At 49.3% G+C, this 19,606-nt stretch overlaps 1 protein-coding gene and 2 pseudogenes across 2 annotated transcripts; 1 reads left to right on the forward strand and 2 right to left on the reverse strand.

Annotated features, from left to right (window-relative positions):
• The first annotated feature begins 1,402 nt into the window (after positions 1-1,402).
• LOC136451495 (DDT domain-containing protein DDR4-like) lies at positions 1,403-14,203 on the forward strand. Of its 2 annotated transcripts, XM_066452196.1 has the most exons (11): positions 1,403-1,661; positions 1,772-1,882; positions 2,390-2,476; positions 2,561-2,598; positions 2,674-2,755; positions 2,896-3,002; positions 6,807-6,969; positions 7,049-7,138; positions 7,321-7,432; positions 7,840-7,882; positions 13,141-14,200. In XM_066452196.1, the coding sequence occupies exons 1-11, from the start codon at positions 1,509-1,511 to the stop codon at positions 13,643-13,645; spliced, it is 1,491 nt and encodes a 496-aa protein (XP_066308293.1). In that variant the 5' UTR covers positions 1,403-1,508; the 3' UTR covers positions 13,646-14,200. The 2 variants fall into 2 exon arrangements, with proteins under 2 accessions (XP_066308293.1, XP_066308294.1); XM_066452197.1 differs by lacking the exon at positions 1,772-1,882 and having other exon boundaries at positions 13,141-14,203.
• On the reverse strand, positions 3,453-5,218 carry LOC136451494 (uncharacterized; annotated as a pseudogene).
• A 1,460-nt stretch (positions 14,204-15,663) lies between the features above and the next one.
• Positions 15,664-19,606, reverse strand: LOC136449492 (U3 small nucleolar RNA-associated protein 18 homolog; annotated as a pseudogene).

Here is a 19,606-nt window from a genome sequence, read left to right on the forward strand (position 1 = left end):
ATAGGGGGGGGGGGGGGGGGGGGGGGGGGGGGGGCGGGTGTGAATTAGGACGCTCAAAATTAAGCGTGCTCAATTAAGCCTCCATTTACCTATGTAGATCTGCACTAAGATTCAGCTATTGTGTTCCACACATCGCAAAATGAGTACTGCAACATAGAGCCAGTTCTATAATTATAATTTATCATGCCATTTTAGAAAAGGTAAAGGCACATAAGAATTGAAAGGAAGTGCAGTAGCATAAATGTTGTAAGGAAATGAGCATAAGGTAACCTGATATTTGTAGCAAATCACCACCCTTTTCTCAATCTTCGTCCTGTTCTGTAGCACTACTTCAACGAACAGGACGCTTGTCGTAAAAGTCTCCGTCAAATCGGATGACCCACTTGTCATAAAGACAAGTCTCAGCACTAGCTTTTTTTTTTCTCTCGATCACTTGACATTGTCTTTAGTTCAGAGCTTAGCCACAAGAGATAGCATATTTTATATGATATATTGGTGTTTTTCTATCCTATATGAACATTACTCCCTCCATCCCAAATTATAAGTCATTCCAGAAATTTTGGGGAGTCAAAACATCTCAAGTTTTGCCAAAATTATAAAAGAGAATTCCAAAGATTTATGACATCAAATAGTTATAGTACGAAAATATAATTAATAAAGAATCTAATGGTAGTTAGTTGACATCATAAATGTTACTAAATCCGTTCCAAATTATAGTTCGTTTGACTTTTTTTGACCTCAAGTTTGACCACTCGTCTTATTAAAAAATTATGCAAAATGTCACTTCTTTTGTTGCGGCTTGCTTTATTAACAAAAGTTCTTCAAGAATGATTTAAATTTGACAATGTTGGCATACTTTTTTTTTGAATAAGACGAGTGGTCAAATTTGAGGTTAAAAAAGTCAAACAAACTATAATTTGGAACGGATGGAGTATTATAATTTGGAACGGAGGGAGTATTATCTTATCACATAAGTTTGGTCAAACTTGAGATGCTTTGACTCTCTAAGATTTTTGGAATGACTTATAATTTGAGATTGAGGGAGTAAATGCTAAAACTACCGGCCACGAACCGTTTATGCATTATTTATGGCAAAACACTAATCAACTAGAATAAATGGATAATTAAATGGAAACAGTGTGCCACTATGTAGCGTTTAGATGGCATTGAAACGAACCAAACGATTTTGTTGATTAGATATTTAGATGTGATTATGTGAAACCTAAACCCCCTATCAAGTACCCATAAACTTTCTATTGTGTTGCATCATTCATACACGATTAACGTTGGGCCTGGATGTTAGCACGCCCAGCCGCGGTCAAGCCCATGACAGGACCTCCGCGCACGAGTGATGAAAACCGTTTCCACCGCCGACACCGGAGCCCCCCAGTGCCTTCTCGCTCGCCCCCGCCCGCCGCTCAAGCATTCCCTTCCCCTAAACCAACTCCCGCCCACCTCACGCCCACAAAAATTTCTCCCTTTCCCGCCCACCGCTCTCTCTCTCCCCAATGGCCTCGCCGGCGAAGCGCGCCAAGGCCTCGTCACCGACCAAGCCCCCGAGCGCGCCGGCTCCCGAAGAGGCCGCCGTCGCCTCCTCTGAGGACCCCGTCGTCCTCCTCCGCCGTCGCTGGGAACTCGCCTCCGTGCTAAACTTCCTCAGGGTGAGCCTAGGGTTTCTTCTTCCTCTCTCGATCCGCGGATCGCATGAGCCGGTTCGGCTTTTTTCAGCCGGCGCTGGGTGTGATTCCGGTTCTGGTTGCTTGGGTCTCAGGTGTTTGAGCCGGTGATCGAGGCGGACTTGCGGCTCTCCGCGGATGAGATCGAAATGGCCCTCGCGTCCAACAACCGCGACCTAGCTCGCATCCACATTGCCCTTTTGAAGGTGGTTTGTCTGAAGGGATAGTATCTGATTATCTGATGATTTAATTAAAACAACAAAAACACATGTTTTGTTAACTGTTTATATAAATGTGTAGCCACCTTTCTTTTGGTCCAATCTTCTTTTCAGTGTATTGCAAGTTTCTTGTTCATCTTTCTGAAGTTATTATGTTAGCATGGTGAAGGTCTTCTGCGAACTGTAGTGTCTACCTATCTGTCATTCTGTGTCACACAACTTAGCTGTGCACACCAAACATGCACACATAGTCAACATTTGTGTATCATATGTGGGGCATCTTGCCTTGTTTGCATATTAGTTACCAAATTTTTGCATCTTTTACTCCATGCTTTACTCTAGTTCTGCATATGAAAGGATGAAATTTTGTCACTTGACATTTTTAGCACAATTTGTCTTGTTTCTGACTCAATTAACATCCACTTAGTTTTATCTTGGACCATGTCATATTCGTTTGATATGTTGTTCGCTCACCTTTGCTACCAAATATGCCAGGGAATACCTCCAGTTAACAAACATCTACATGATGAGGATGGATGGATTATAGTAACTGCCAAAAAGCTAACAGATTGGTGGTCGTGGGTATGTTGTTAGATAGGTCTTTTTCCATGACATAATTATAATAGAGTTTGCCTTGCCCAAATCTTGATATTATTTTTGTTTCAGGTTTCCGAAGGAGCAAACCCATTCAGAAGTAATCCAGGGTATGTGTTGGTGCACCAATGCATTTTGTCTAATGTTTTGATGATTTTATGGCTGCAACCTATTTGTGTTTGCAGGAAGGAAGTCGAGACGTATAAGCAGCAAGATCCAATCAAGCGGTTGTTGATACTAAAAGGGCTTTGTGAAGTCCGATCTGAGGTATGCTGGTTGTGAAAAAATGCTTCATTTTTTGTCAAATTTCAGTAAGCTAAGAATTTTGCTCAGTCTTGCTAGTTTAATAAATAAAAAATCTAGTATTTTACTGCACATTAACCTGACTGAAATTATCTATCATGCAGCAAAATGATGCGGTGTGGTATGTTAATGATGAAATGAAGAAAGGAACGCATATTTCCAACTTTCGGAAAGATAAACTAGGCAGTGGCAGTAGTGGTACTATATACTGGTAAGTCATTTTCTGTTCATTATCATTGCCCAATTCTTGATCTATCATCTCCAGTCAATGAAGTACTGATATTCAGAATTTAAATTGCTCCGCATCAATAGGTTTCAAAACAGTAAGAGAGAATGTGATGTAATGAAACAATGGCATATCTTTCTGCAAGTGAAATAGATTGATATGATGACTTGGGAAATTTTGAACAGAAAGTTCAGAATGGAATTTGATGCTATCTGCAGTATTCTGGACAACTAGAATATGCTGAAAGTGTTGTATAATTTTGATAGGACTAGATGCCCTACCGGTGTTACTGCGTAGGTTATAGGAGTGGAAGAGAGGAGGACGTGGTCTGTACTCTCGATGCCGGCAAGGGGCCATGGCTGCGAGAGCGCGGCGGCTGCTGCTGCAGCCCTAGAATTCCCGCGGTGCTACAGTAACGGCGGCACTGTTCACGCGAGACACAGCAGGAGACGGCTAGGGTTAGGAAATCCCGGCTCCCTTCAGGAAGCCGGAAACAATTCTTGTTTCTGCTTGATTATAACTGATACATGGTTCTCTTTTTATAGAGATGACTGACTTGACCCCTAAGAAAATATCCTAACCGAATCAATCTAACATATCTCTTTCCTAACAAACCAAACAAATCTAATCTTTACGCGCTACAGTACCGCGTGGCCCCTGGGCCGGCTCCACTTGCCATAACATGGGCCTACACCTTGTATAATGGGTGCCGGTCATAACATCTCTCCCCGCCTGTGCAAACAGCTCGTCCTCGAGCGGGAAGGCAGGGTAGAGGGTGCGGAACTCATCGACGAGGGACTGTGCCGTGCGGTGGGAGCCCTGTGGGCTCGTCGAAGACTGCGCTCTGCTGTTGCAGCAACAAGTCCATCAGCGGCTGCTGGGCGTCGGCGGAGAGTGCAGCGAGGTGCTGCTGTGGAGCCGCCGCGTCGAGGCTGCGCACGCCCTACCAAAGGACGCGTCTGCCCTCACGCCAGAAGGACAGCGTCATGGCCTCGAAATCCCACAAGATGGGACCCAAGGTCCATAGGTAGTCGACGCCGAGGATGAAGTCGAAACAGTTCAAGTCCAATCTGACGCACGTGATGGAAAAGGACTCCGAGCCGATGCGGATGGGCACGTGGCGAGCAATGCCCTCGCAAGGGAGCCGGTCGCTGTCGGCCACGGTGACACGGAGCTGCTCACCGCCCGTCGGGGCGAGCCGTAGGCGGCGCATCATCGCGCCATGGAGGAAGTTGTGCGTGGAGCCAGGTGTCGAGTAGCGCCAACAGCCGCTGCCCTTTAACCATCACCGGGAGTAGCATCGTATTGTCCATGCGCATCCCTGCAAGTGCGTGTAGAGAGACCATGAAAGCATTAGCGGCCACAGGCGCCTGGGCGTCCGGAGCCGCGGGGTTGGCCACGTCATCCATCGCCGCGGCATCCCCCAGCCCGTCATCGATGTAGTCGTCCGATTCGAGGTAGAAGAGTCGTGGGCACACGTGGCCGCGGACGTAGGGCTCATCACAGTTGAAGCAAAGCCCTTGTCGACGCCGCTCCAGTTGCTCGTCCGGCGTGAGGCGGCGGAACTGGCGCACCGGGGGCGCCCCGTTCGCCGTTGCTGGTCCGCCCCCTAGGGGCATAGGGGCTCCAGCTAGAGGAGCACCCGCGCCTGGCACGCACGGGGGAAAGCCAGGCCGCTGAGGAGGTCGGGCGCCCTGCTGCAGAGGCGCTGGAGGCATGGCCGCCGCGCGACGCTCGAATGCCCGGGCCAAATACATGGCGGTCTGAAGGTCGGGTGGATCCCGCATCTCGACGTCGACCTTGATGTGCTTGGGGAGGCCACCCACGAACAGTTCCGCCTTCTGGCGAGGATTGAGGTCACGAGCATGGCAGAGCACGGCATTATAGCGGTCCGAATACTCCTGGACCGATGACTAGAAGGGTAGCCGGGCGAACTCGGCCAACCGCGTGCCGTGCGTTGGGGGGCCAAAACGGAGCTGGCACAGGTCGCGGAAGCGTTCCCAGGTCGGCATGCCTTCATCTTGTTCCAGCGCATAGTACCATGTTTGAGCAGCGCCACGAAGGTGGTACGAAGCTAGCCATGTGCGATCCGAAGCCAATGTTCGCTGGCCTCGGAAAAACTGCTCGCAGTGGTTGAGCCAATTGAGCGGATCAACGGCGCCGTCGAACGTCGGGAACTCCAGCTTGTAAAATTTGGGAGGGGCATGGGCGTCGTTGGGAGCAGCGGCAGACGAGTCCTCTGCGTATAGGGCGCCGCCGGAGTACCCGCCTACACCGTAGACGAGGGTACCATCCGTCCCTCCATAGCCGATGCCGCTAGTTGGGGGCGGCTGGCGCGCCTCGGAGGACGCCGCGACCGTGGCTGCCGACGGTGTAGGGGTCGTGGCCATCGTGTAGATGGGCGGAGTCGTCGAGCCCATCGCCCACGACGGGATGGGAGACGGCGAGGCCGGCCACCGCAGCAAGTGGAGGGGCACCCCCGTCCCACTGGTCTGGGGCATGCCGTAGGGGAAGATCGCTTGCAGCTGCGACGGCTGCGGAGGTGGTGGTGGTGCCGGCTGTTGTGGAGGGGGAGGTGGTGGGATGAGGGTGGCCAGGGTCGCCTACATGCCCGCCATGCCGCGGGCAATCGCAGCCACGTCGGTGGCCAAAGATTCCAACGTCAGGGGCGCTCCCGAGGATGCGGACGACAACCCCGACGCGGCCGACGGCGCTGGTGCTGATGGCAGGGATAGGGAGGCGGAGGTGGACGGCCGCTGCGTGGATGTGGATGGAGGACCTGACATCTCTGATACCAGGCTGATAGGACTAGATGCCCTACCGGTGTTACTGCGTAGGTTATAGGGGTGGAAGAGAGGAGGACGTGGTCTGTACTCTCGACGCCGGCGAGGGGCCGTGGTGGCGAGAGCGCGGCGGCTGCTGCTGCAGCCCTAGAATTCCCGTGGTGCTACAGTAGCGGCGGCACTGTTCATGCGAGACACAGTAGGAGGCGGCTAGGTTTAGTAAATCCCGGCTCCCTTCAGGAAGCCGGAAACAATTCTTGTTTCTGCTTGATTATAATTGATACAGGGTTCTCTTTTTATAGAGATGACTGACTTGACCCTTAAGAAAATATCCTAACCAAATCAATCTAACATATCTTTTTCCTAACAAACCAAACAAATCTAATCTTTGCGTGCTACAGTACCGCGTGCTACAGTGACACGTGGCCCTGGGCCGGCTCCACTTGCCATAACATGGGCCTACACCTTTTATAATGGGTACCGGTCATAACAAATTTATACTTAATGTTTATCCTGTTGTTCCTGTTTTGTATGCTTAGTTAACTTGGTCGATCTGATCCAGATGCTGAACCATAAGAAATGTTTTTCCTTTTCTGGGTAAATGAAAAGATAATCTAAATGAAGTTTTACAAGTTTTCTTGTCAAACTAACCACACTTGGTGCGCAACCAGTGATGCTGCGTTAGTGATTTTTTTTTTTAACCATTTGATCCTAGTTTCACAGCTCTTTTTCACCTTACATCTGCCTCCTGTGCATAGCTAGCATGGTGCTTCTCAATTGAGATCATGGCTGCTAACCAGAGTTTTCACATGTATACATTAAGAACTCTTCTATGGATGTACATGTGCTTCAAATGTGGTAGTCTTATCTGACAGTTTTAGACCTTGAGTCTTTCATTTTAAAGTTCCTATCCTTTCATTAACAATTTCCAGAGAAATAAGTCAATAACTGCTTGTTATCCTTTTTTTTTCTTGACCTTGTCATATGAAATCCTCCTGCTTGTTAGGTATGATGGTGATTCAACTATTGGCCATAGATTATACACAGAAGATGTAACTGTTGATTTTAAGCAGAATTGGAAGGGGAAGAGTGGCCGATTGACAAAACCAGTTACCAATATTTACTGGGAAACAGTTGCAACTAACCTTGACGAGTTTCTTGAAATATCAGTAAGGGCTTCTGCTTATTTATATATATTTGATGTGCTCTTATATTTTTACTACTGTATTTGACATAAGATGTTGACAGGAGAAGTTATCCAGAAAGGGTCATGCTGAATCTGCTATTGCCGAGCATCTTAAGACTGAAATTGTTCCAGCTGTGGAGAAGTTTCAAAAGGTAGACACCCACTGATACTTTTCCTAAGTTCCTATCTATTTCCACCTATGTTTTTTGTAATTAGTATTTAGTACGAGAGGTGTTAAAAACACATATGCTTATATAATATTCGAAATAGCTGCATTATCCTTCGCATGAAGTATTGTTTTCGTGCTGCTGATTTATCTGATTTGTCTCTACAGAAAAAAGAGAGGCTTTTAAAACGTCAGGAGAAGAAGGACAAAGTTTTAGCTTTTGCTAACACTTTCCAAACCCGTTCATTACGTGAACGTAGGCCTGTCAGCTACAATTTCTGTAAGGAGCTTCTTTATTGATCATTTCATCAACACAAAAGGCCATCAAACATTCAAACTTACTATGGTCACTTTTATCTGGCCAAGAATCGTTGGGGTGTGAACTGTCAGCTTGATGGTTATGCTGAATGTCATGTGGCAATTCCATCCCTCGTTTCTTCTGTCAGATCAGAATCCCATTGGCATTCTATAAATGCATCCAAATTAACGTGCTCCTACTATCTTTAACCATTAATTGTGAGTCTGTGATGTAGACAATTCTTACTGCAACACAGAATAACATATGTGGTATCTGTTGCATGTTGCTGCCAATATCTATTCTGATTGGGTTCAAAAAACGCTTGAATAAAATTGACATTTTTGTGACCAACTGTCTTTTTCTTAATCTTGGATATCTTTTGTGTGCAGTCGATTATGATCGTTCTATCGAGGAGGCGATAAGAACTGTACAGTAAGTTCGAGCCATTCCAGCACTCCCTAGTATTTTATCTATAGTATCAGCACCTGTTATCTTCTTATAGTAAAAGCATGACACATACTTTTGATGGATATTTGGGGATAAAATATATATAGAAAATTCTGGGAAGTGGGAATTGAGGTTGCCTTTTTAACATCAAAGAAATATCACATATGAACTATGGATTGCAATCTCAATAAGTTCATGTCTAAATGATCTTTTGAAATTCTATCAATTGTTCCTTTATTAGTTAACTACAGAGCATTCTTCTTGAAAAGACTTGTACTGTACCTTTTTTAGGAAAGAAAAAGAACAAGATTCACATGAGGCAGTGTAGAATAATAGAGAGATTAGGGGAAACACCACACACCCAACGTGGGGGGGGGGGGGGGGGGGTGACCTTCATATATATGGGCAATATGGCTGAGTGTACATGCAATACATGGCAGGTGCTAATCACACTAAATATAGACTTGCCTAATATACACTTGCCTAATGTACATATCTATCACTCGCCCTCAGTCGAAGCGTCAGGATTCCGGATGCAGAGACTGGACCGAAAATCCTCAAACAGCTGAATCGGCAAACCCTTTGTCATGATATCAGCGAACTGATACTTGGACGGCACATGGAGAACGCGAACCTCGCCGAGAGCCACCTTCTCACGGACGAAGTGGATGTCGATCTCAATGTGCTTGGTACGGCGGTGGTGGACCGGGTTGGCTGTCATATAGACAGCGCTGACGTTGTCACAGTAGACAACTGTGGCGACCTTCAAGGGAACGTGAAGTTCCTGAAGAAGTTGTCGAAGCCAACAACACTCTGCGACCACATGAGCCACAGCCCGGTACTCGGCCTCCGCACTGGACCGGGACACCGTGGTTTGCCGTTTGGACGACCAGGATACCAGGCTGTCGTCGAGGAAGACGCAGAAGCCTGATGTGGAGCGGCGGGAGTCTGGGCACCCTGCCCAGTCAGCGTCGGAGTATGCAATCAATTTGTCGACAGGCCCAGTGCCGATGTGGAGGCCAGCCGACAGCGTGCCCTTCACGTACCGAAGGATGCGCTTGATCAGCGCGAGGTGAGCTTCGCGCGGGTCATGCATGAAGAGGCACACCTGCTGCACAACGTACGCCAGGTCGGGGCGAGTGAGCGTCAAGTACTGGAGAGAGCCAGCCAGACTCCGGTACGTGGCAGGGTCGGCGACGGGAGCGCCCTTCGAGGCAGAGAGCTTGGCACGAGAGTCAACGGGTGTCGACGTGGAGTGACACTCGGCCGTGCCTGCCTTCTGAAGAAGGTCCACCGTGTACTGCCGCTGGCTAAGGAAGAGCCCGTTGGAGGAGCGAGTGACTGAGATCCCCAGGAAGTGATGTAGCTCCCCAAGGTCCGTCATGGCGAACTCAGAGTGAAGTCGGTCGATGATTCGGCGGAGCAGAGCGTCCGAGGAAGCCGTGAGGACGATGTCGTCGACGTACAGTAGCAAGTAGGCACTGGTACCGCCCTCAGTGAAGACGAAGAGGGAGGTGTCGGTGGCAGAGGCGACGAAACCGAGCTGTCGAACGTACGTGGCGAAACGCTGGTGCCACGCCCGAGGGGCCTGCTTGAGGCTGTAGAGGGAGCGCTGAAGGAGACAGACGGCGTCGGGACGCGCCGGGTCGACGAAGCCGGGGGGCTGCTGACAGTAGACCGTCTCATGCAGGTGACCGTGAAGAAAGGCATTCTTCACGTCCAGCTGGTGGATAGGCCACCGACGAGAGGCAGCGATGCTGAGGACGACCCGAATGGTGGCAGGCTTGACGACGGGACTGAACGTCTGGTCGTAGTCGACGTCGTGGCACTGGGTGAAGCCGCGGACGACCCAGCGAGCCTTGTGACGAGCCAGTGTACCATCGGAGTGGAACTTGTGCCTGAAGATCCACTTGCCTGTGACCACGTTGGCGTCGGGAGGACAGGGAAATGAGTCGCCACGTGTTGTTGTCGACGAGAGCCTAGTACTCTTCAGCCATAGCCGCGCGCCACTGGGGGTCGGCAAGGGCCCCTCTGTAGTCACAGGGAAGAGGCGAGGCAGTAGAGGAGGTGACGACGTGAGCAGACGGTGGGAAGCCGTAACGATCAACAGGCTTCAGCGAGCCTGTCTAGGAGGCACGTCACAGGCCGGCTCAAGGTAGGAGGTGGCGGAGGAGGCGGAGGTGTTCAGAGAGGCCGCCACAACTGGAGCAGGTAGTCCGGTTGTACTGAAACAGCGGGCGCTGGCGGGGGAACCTCCACAGCCGGTGTAGAGAGCGGTTTAGGAGCCGGCCGGTGCAGGAGCACCAGCACTGCCAGCCGAGCGTAGACCCGTAGAGGTGGAGGGCCGGTCGGAGCAGGACTAGCCGGGGCAGTGGCAAGAACCGAGCCAATGTGTAGAATGGCGGGGTCCTCAACGAGCTCCTCCAAGTGAGCTCGGTGTTGTGGCTGCTCAGCGTCGGCTGGCGACGGAGCGACCGCAGGGAGTGTCGCATGGCAGTAGTGCGGGGCACCGGCGCAGGTAGGACCTGTAAGAAGAAAGTCCAGAGAGCTCGGGAGCACACTGGTGGGGTCAGTACTGAACGGAAAATGCGTCTCGTCGAAGACAACATGACGGGAGATGATGATCCGTCTAGTTGTGAGGTCGAGACATCGATAACCCTTGTGTGAAGAGGGATATCCGAGAAAGACACAAGCGGTGGAACGAGGGGCCAGCTTGTGTTTAGAAGTGGCGGTGAGGTTGGGATAGCAGAGGCAACCGAAGACACGAAGAATGGTATAGTCTGGGGGCTGCTGGAAGAATTGCTCATAGGGGACTCTATGCTGAATGGCTGAGCAGGGGCGCCGATTGAGGAGATATGTGGCTGTAGCTAGCGCCTCTGCCCAGTATTTGGGCGGCATGTGAGCGTGGATGAGCAGTGTGCGGCATATGTCGTTCAGAGAACGGATGATACGTTCAGCCTTGCTGTTTTGAGGGGAGGTGTAAGGGCAGGAGAGTCATAAGTGAATGCCGCTGGAGGCAAAGAAGGTGGCGAGGGCATTATTAACGAACTCAATGCCATTATCAGCCTGAACAGCCTTGACAGGAAGGCTGAACTGTGTGTGGACAAAGGCGCAGAAATTAATGATGTGAGTGGCTGTCTTGGACTTGTGGACTAGAGGGAAGGTCCAACAAAAGTGGGTGAAGTCATCGAGGATGACAAGGTAGTACTGTGCACCAGAAATACTAGTAACCGGGGACGTCCAAACATCACAGTGTATAAGCTCAACAGGGTAGAGATGAAACTGAACTGGAAGTTCCAAAAGGCAGTCGCACATGCTTGCCAAGTTGACACGAGTGACACAGAGTATGAGCTGATTTATTACATGAAATGGAATTATTTTGTCTAAGCAAATGTAGGGTAGCAGCTCCTGGATGACCAAGACGATGATGCCACAGGTCGGTGGAGGTGGCGAGGTTGGCATGTGGCGTGGCAGGGACGGTGTAGAGGCCGTCGGAACTATTGGAGCGAAGAATCATGCGTCTGGTCTGCAGGTCCTTAATAGAAAAACCAAACGCGTCAAATTCAATAGTGCAATGGTTGTCACGAGTGAATTGGCGAACTGAAAGTAAGTTACGCACTAGAGAGGGGACAACTAGAACATTGCGAAGTGAAAAGGGGGACGTGTAGCCTGGTAATGTTGAATTGCCGGAGCAAGAGACAGGAAGATGATGACCGTTGCCAACTGTGATGGATGGGATAGAAGAGGGTTGACGAGAGAGGAGTATACCATTTGAGTTGTGCATGTGGGAGGTGGCGCCGGAGTCCATGACCCAGCCGGAGTTCTGGAGCGCCATCTGGTTCAAAGCGGCGATGAGGCCGGCCTGATTCCACATTGGAGTGGATGGAGATGCCGGAGCAGGAGCGAAAACGGTGTGGGCCTGCGGGCTTGCACCCATGAGGCCCTGGCGACCGTGAGGGTGCCAGCCGCCAGGGCTGTTGCCTTGCTGCCAGCCGCCGGCTGGAGGGGGAATGCCGCCTTGGGAGGCCCATGGATTGTAGCAAATCCATGGCCCCATGGGGCGGTTGCCCCCTTTCTGACCACTGCCGCTGCCCTGCTGCCAGCTTTCGCCGGTGCCTTGGCCGCGCCAGCTGCCCTGTTTCTTGCCGCCCTTGCCTCTCTTGCCACCCGCGGGGCCCTTGGGAGGTGCGCCAGTGGTGACACCAGAGGAGGAGCGGCACCCTGGAGAGGTGCGGGTGGAACCAGAGGCGGCCATCATGGCAGAGGCAGCCGTGGTCTTCTCGTCATTGGCGAGACGCAGCTCTTTGAGGGAGAGCATCCCTCGCGCCCTGGAGAAGGATGGTAGCTCGACAGAGTTGGTGATGTCGTCGGCGGTGGCGGTGTAGCGCGGGTGGAGGCCGCGGAGAAGGCTGAGGACGAGCTGGGAGTCCTCGACGGTGTGACCGACGTCCCGAAGAGCGGCGGCCTTGATCTTGAGCCGCTGGCAGTACTCGTCGATCGTCGTGTCGCCTTGCTTCAAGGAGTGAAACTCCTCAAGCAGAAAGACAGCCCGGGGCGCGCGATTGGAGCGGAAGAGGCCTTCAATCGCCACCCACAGCTCGCGGGTGGACTGGTTCTCGTCGGTGATGGCAAGATCAAGAACCGAGTCGTCGACGGTGTTCAAGATCCAACCGCGGACAGTGCACTCGGCAATGTCCCACGATGGATCTTCAGCGGGAGGAGGAGCAGGCCCGTCGATGTGGGGACGAAGACTGAATTTCCCACACAATGCCTTGAAGAAGGAAGCCCACTTCGTGAAATTGGGATTCTTCATCTCCAGGGTCACCGGAATGTGGGTCTTTACGTTGACGGCAGTGTAGGGGTGGACGACGACAGCCTGCGTCGGTGATGGTGCCGCGGTAGCAGCTGCGGCCGCGACAGCGTCGGCGTTGTCAGGCATCGCGAGCGGCGGCAGGCACAAGGAGGAGCGGCGCACAACTTGAGGTGGACGACGGCGTTGGATGACAGCCGCCGGGAGAGGTAAAGAGGCGGAAGCAGAAGGTCCGGGATCTAATTGATCGCGGTCTCTGATACCATGTAGAATAATAGAGAGATTAGGGGAAACACCACACACCCAACGTGGAGGGGTGACCTTCATATATATGGCCAATATGGCTGAGTGTACATGCAATACATGGCAGGTGCTAATCACACTAAGTATAGACTTGCCTAATATACACTTGCCTAATGTACATATCTATCAGGCAGGAACAAAAGAGAAACGAGAAACGTGCTTCACATCATGGAGACAAAGGTGCCAATGGAAGATCTGACATCAGTTCTGAAAACAACAAAAATGGAGGACAGGAGGATGCCAAGTATCTAAGTGATCTGAGCTCTGGTGATGAGGAAGACAGAGACTATAATGACAGGGATGCCAGCTCTGCTGACAGTGATGGAGAAAATAATGCTTCTGATTCCTACAAGAGCGACATGGAAGAGGAGGATGTGTTTGTACCGCGCAAGAGAACCCGTCTTGCTGCCCGTTTGGCAAATGACAAGCCTCGGCCAGGGCTCCTTCGGAGTCAAAGAAACATGAAGAATGATGAAGGGACTATGCATCCAGGTCAGATCACCCCTCCACCAATGACGAAGAAAACACTGAGGCAAAGGCCCACGCCTGTCTCCAAGCAGCCTGACACTGCTTTCTCTGGCTCTGAAGATGATCTTGCACAGGTTGTTGCTGACTCAGAGGATGAAACTGAGTAATTTAACTGAGGTTCAGTTAGTCATGCGGTATTGTGCATTTTGCCTTGTGGAAGCGGTTGAAATTCCACAGGTTTAGCGTCACTAGGCACTTCCACTTGTACTGGCAGGCGGAAATCAGACGCAGACAGCACCAGCATTTTGCGCATTGCTGATGAGTTATCTTCACAAAGTCATGGGGACACCACTGACCCACTTGTATGGTGATTTGTACATGTGTCTAGACTGCGACGCATCACCACTGGAGCACCCAAAAATCGCCCTGTTCGTTTGGTCGTTTCTGTGGTTTATAAGCCGGCTGATGTTGGTTTGTTGTGAGAGAAAAACACTGTATCATGGCTGATAAGCATGGCTAATACGATCAAGCAAATAGGGTGATGGTTGCACTGTGCGACCTGCTGTAAAATATATATGTTGGTGCTTTTGTTTGAGTAGCTTGCCTCTGCAATTTCAGTTAAGCAGGTTTATCTAATCCTGATTTATTGTCATCATCTCTGTGTACATGGCAGTTCTGTACATGCAGGCTCTTTGACAAACGACTGCCCGTATCAGGGCTCCGGTAGTCTTTGAAACCGAATCATCGTCCTTGCTGTAAACCGACTCAAACGACTGCATAAAGCTAATTCAATCAAGAGAGAGAATCCAGTCAAAAAATAGAGTCCACGCGTGGCGGTTAAAATTTTCTAGTGCAGTCTGAGTCTTCGCTTCGTGAGAGAGAAAGCAATCTTTTTAGGGCTGCTGTAGGAAAAAAAATCTTTCATTTTTAAGGAGACCTAAGAGCGTTCGTAATGGACGTATCTATACTGCTCCTATATATTTAATGTGAGGATAGGACCTACTCCAACCTATTTTTAGTGTGATAAGACTTGCTCCTTCACACTTTAAGGTCGACAAGTTGCTCTCACCTATAGAGCCTGGGTCCAAGAAGAAAAGCATGTTTTCTCTCTCACCATCTTTTCTCGATCTTCATGTCATTGTTGCTCCCGTCATTGAAACAAAGTTGGAGCTTCGTCGGGCTTCAGGGGTGGAGACAATTTCCTGTGAGCCATTATAAAAGATGCCTGGGACTACAGGATCATATTGCATGATAGAATGATGGCCAAGCCTTCCTTCAGTCTGATTAAAACCAATTGGTGCTTTATCATTGTATTGTATTGTTATATATAGTCATATAGACTATGGATGATTATCTGGCTTGTCTCATTACCGTTTCGGTGCACACTAACACGTTATCGAGGAAATGGAACACGAAGATGCTGGCAGGCAGAATGACTTATTGATCAAAATTTCTGTCATTTCACAGTTTTTCTTCCTATCATTAGGAAAATAAGAAACAATCGATCTTTTTTTATTGCATCCTTTTGAAAGGTTGACTACATTAGTTGTGTTCTTTTCCGCGATTAGTGTTGTGATTGTGAACCATTATGATTTTTCAGTCATATCCTCCAAGTTATTATATAAGCTGGTGTGTTTCTGATACCTAAGTCTCGAATCTTGATTTTACCAGAAATATATTAATAATCTCAGGTGAACTTTTACACTACAAATTTGCACAACTCTCAGGTGAACATTTCACCATTGAACCATTTTGGTAAGGAATGTTCCTGGCAGCTGCATTTCCTTTGATATCAATCTGTGCTAACTTCAGAGATTTTCAGGAACAGTATTACGTTCCAGTTCATCCATGGTGACATTTCCCTTCTGGCGCCCTTCAAAACCTTCACATGCTTCAGAATGAGAAATGGAGATGTACCGTTCTGTGTCAATTGATTGCGTTCCAATCACATTGAAAGATAAAATTGAGTACTTCCAAAAAAATGATCATCTTGGTTGTTGGCAATTGTTCAGGGGCTCGTGCACTTTTGTAGTCCGCTTTTTACTTCAAAAAATTGATCGGAAGATGGCTGGTACTGGTACAGGCTGGACCGTTGCCATTGCCGATGAAAGGTCCAGTACCTAAAAACTTTGTACCGCATCACTTTAGAGAACATCCGCACTGGACGATCAACACAACACAGAAATTCAGTTAACATCCTTACTGATGGCAACAACCGACATTGTGAACATCCGCATTGGACGATCAACACAACACAGAAATTCAGTTAACATCCTTACTGATGGTAACAGCCGACATGATGCTTATAAGTCATAACATGGCGCACAAAACAATAACGATGCTTGCATACATCCAATCCAAAGGATTCAGATTCAGAATGCAATGAACATACCCCTGTATACTCACATAACATGGCTCCAGCCTCCAGGATTACTTCCATATATTAGCCTAGTTTACCAACAGGAAACTGAAATTCTGAAATCTCTTTAAAGGGCGTACCCAGTGCAAAGAGCTCCCGCTCTGTGCGGGGTCTGGGGAAGGGGTGTCAGTGGCAAGCCTTACCCTCGCTTGTGCAATGCGAGGAGACCGCGACTCGAACCCGGGACCTTCCGGTCACAGGCGGTAAGACTCTACCGCTTGCACCAGGCCCGCCCTTCTGAAATCAGCATACACTTCTGAAATCAGTGGCAGCAAAGCGTAAAGCACAATGACTGGAATGAATCAGCATACACTTGATTCATGGAGTGTTCAAGAGTACAAATGTAATGTCAAAACTGGGTTTTGCCAAGTAACCATCCTAGTTTCATGCGTTTTTATAGTGGTGAAGCTTGTATAGCAGGACTTTTCCACCTGCATGTCCGACAGACAAGAACCCGCTGCCAGGGCTGAAATCCAGGCGCCGTGGATGGTGAAGGCTGAACCGAGGCCCTGGCCAGTTCTGGAACACGTTGAACGACGGGACATGCACAAGCCTCATCCCATTCCTCTCTTTCCTTGAGCTGATAGCCAAGATCTGGGCATCATGGTTGAATTTCATTTCGCCAATGTCAGTGGTCAGATTTTCGATCTGTCTTCAGTGGCTTCCTCTTCCCGCCAAGAAAATCGTCCCTCTTGTACACATTCACGATGCCGCTGGTGGAGCCTGTGGCAAACAAAGAGCTGTCCTGCGAGGTGCAAAGCGAAATGCCAGCCAGGGAACCGTGGTCAAAAGCCTTGTGGATGCACTTCCTCGTTCCGACATCCCAGTGGTAAACATGGCCATCTCCACCGCTGCTCAGCAGCTGGTTTCCACCATCCGCAAAAGCCAGTGAACGCACGCTTCCATTCATCTTGAGGGTTCCAATGAGATGCTTTGTCTTGGCAGAAATAAGAAGGATGTACCCTTCGTTACCGACAAAAGCAATGGTTCTCGAATCAGGTGATATCTCAAAGCTCTCCAGGCTTTTCTCCTCACGCCCTGTCAAAGGTCCAATCTTGCTAACAGCAGCATTCACCAGGTTAAATGAGTAGAAGAACTTTCTCCTGCCTGATAGGATCACCTCAGAGCCATCAGGCAGAAATGAGGCCTTGTGTACTGGACAGTCCCCAATAAATATGCTCTGGATCTTGGGGTTTCTCTTTCCATCAATCTGGAAAAAACTGAGATGCTTGTGCAAACCTGCAGCAAACATCAGTTGCCCATTCCTATGAAACTGCACTGAATTGATAGGACCACTTGATGGATCCTGGATATTGGCATCAACGAGCCTTGAGAACTCCAGCATCCCAGGTAAGAGCTTGACAGTATCCTTGACAACAAGCTCATCGTTATTCTGAAGGATATTATCGACACAACCCTCATCATCAGACTCACCATCTGACACAACAGGAAGAGAAGTTTTCCTGTCCATATCAGCCCAGCCAGTGAAGGGGTTCAATTTGGCATGCTGACCACGCAACCTGGCCTCATACTCTTTCCCTGAAATCAAATGCTCATTTTCCTCTTTTCTCAGCTTCCTCAACCTTGAAACCTTCACGATGTCCACCTCTGTCCTTTCTTCCTCCTCATCCACCCATACAGGCTTCCTCCCCTTGATACCCACCACGTCTTCCTCATCCTCATGGGCCATATCCTCCTCATATATTGGAAAGTAATCCATGCCACCACCAGCGGACCTATCTGTGAAAAACAAAGGCGCATCCCGGTCAGGAGCTACTACTGCAGCCCCAACCTCAGTGCCAAACTCCAGTGGCGCATAAAGGGAACCAAACAATGAGCTCTCCAGCTGCCGCATCTCCTCTTCCTCTTTGTTCTGCTGGGACTCCTGCACCTTAGTCCGTCCTTTTCTTCTTCCTTTCCTTACTGTAATTCTTCAACTTTGCTTCCTTCCCAACCTCTGCATCTATGGTGGTCAGAGAGCCAATGTCCTCGTCATTGCCATCATCAGATTCACTTTTCCTGAGGCGGCGCTTCTGGGCCGCGTTCTGGGATATCAAGCTCATCTTTCCTGGAGAATTAGTCTGCCAAAACAACAAAATCCTGTCAAAATAATCACAATAACTTAATGGTATACAGCTTCTAAAGTTATGCATTAGGATACAAAAGCTACAAAAGATCAATTAGCCTTATAAAACGAGACATGCAAAACAATCAATGCTGCACACATAGATAAAGTACAGGCTCTTGGCACCTATGTATTATAAACTATAAACACCATGCAGCATGGATAAATATACATGTATGGGTATAGGGAGGATATGGATACTGCTTTTTCACACACAAAGTTTTTTATAAATAAATAAAAAAAGGCATATTAAAAGCAGTAGCAACATAGCACTAGCATTAAAATTGCCCTTCATTCTTGCATTGTGCCATTTTGCTCATCTTTTCTAGATTTCCAATAAGCCAAACACTCCAGCAGGCAGGCAACCTGCTGTAGCTACTGGCTCCCCCTCCACAACCAGCCCAAGTGACCAGACAATTTGACTACAGGAGAGGGGACAGGAAGGGAATACAAGAGAGGGGATGGAGAATAAACTGGCCGTAGACTTGCAGGTACTAGATGTGTAGTTCCTGACTCTTAAACACAAACAAACAGGACCTCTAGAACTCCACTCTGAAGGGGAATTATGAGTAGTTTCTCTTGAAAAGTGCATCAGATTGATCCTCCAAACTAGATAATGGATAGTTCAGAGCAAACATGACAGGTAGCTGAACCATGACAACAATTAGTAGTTTGATATGATTGTAGATGAGCAGAATAACATGATCGTCCTATACAGCTAGACATGTCAGGAGATCAAGAACCCAAAGAAAGAAGTCTCAGTGTATCTGAACAATACTGCATAATAAGGTAAACGAAACATTACATAAACAAGTCTAGCCAATGAGCACAATCAGCAAGACATCACGAAGTTCAGAGCATGCAATAAAATATCAGCTACTCAATTGGAACGGGGGATTAAAAATACCCTATGCTAATGTTTCTTAAGATTATATTTTCTAGAACATAATAAGCAAAAAATATATATACTGCAATTTGCAATCCTGTGGCTAAAACTTGAAAATCCTACTGTGTTATGCTTGCTTGGCATTGGTTATACTTGACATCACAGCTATTTGAAAGTACCGATAAATCTTTAAAGGGTTCCAAAAAGCGGCACTAAGCGCACACTTCAGCGCGCTGAAGCGCTAAGCGGACGCGTAGAGCTTCGCTATGGGGCATAAGCGCTCCCAAAGCGGCGCGACAGCCTTGGTGGAGCAGCGGCAGGGTGGCTCCCGCTGCCCGGCGGCCGCGCGCGGCGCAGCCGCAGGGGCCGGGCGCCGTCGACGATCCAGAGGAGGCGGGAGGGGAGAGGGAGGTGAGTACGCAGGGTCGCCGGCCGGTGTGCGGGGGACGGAGGCGAGGGCGCGAGGCTACTGGCGAGAGGCGGGAGAGGGAGCCGCTGACGCCGCCGCCGAGCCTGGGACTGCCCCGCCGTCGCTGAGAGCCTGAGACTGAGCGCCGCCTCCGTCGCCTGCGTGCCGAGCGCGAGTGGGGGAGGGAGCGGAAGATGGAGTGCCGGCGCTGCGAGGAAGACGAAGAAACGGCGGCGGCTGTCAGGCTGTGTGCGCCGGCGCTGCGAGGAAGATGAAGAAACGTATGGGT

This window comes from Miscanthus floridulus, chromosome 5 (assembly GCF_019320115.1).
Source record: "Miscanthus floridulus cultivar M001 chromosome 5, ASM1932011v1, whole genome shotgun sequence".
NCBI classification, from domain to species: Eukaryota; Viridiplantae; Streptophyta; class Magnoliopsida; order Poales; family Poaceae; genus Miscanthus; species Miscanthus floridulus.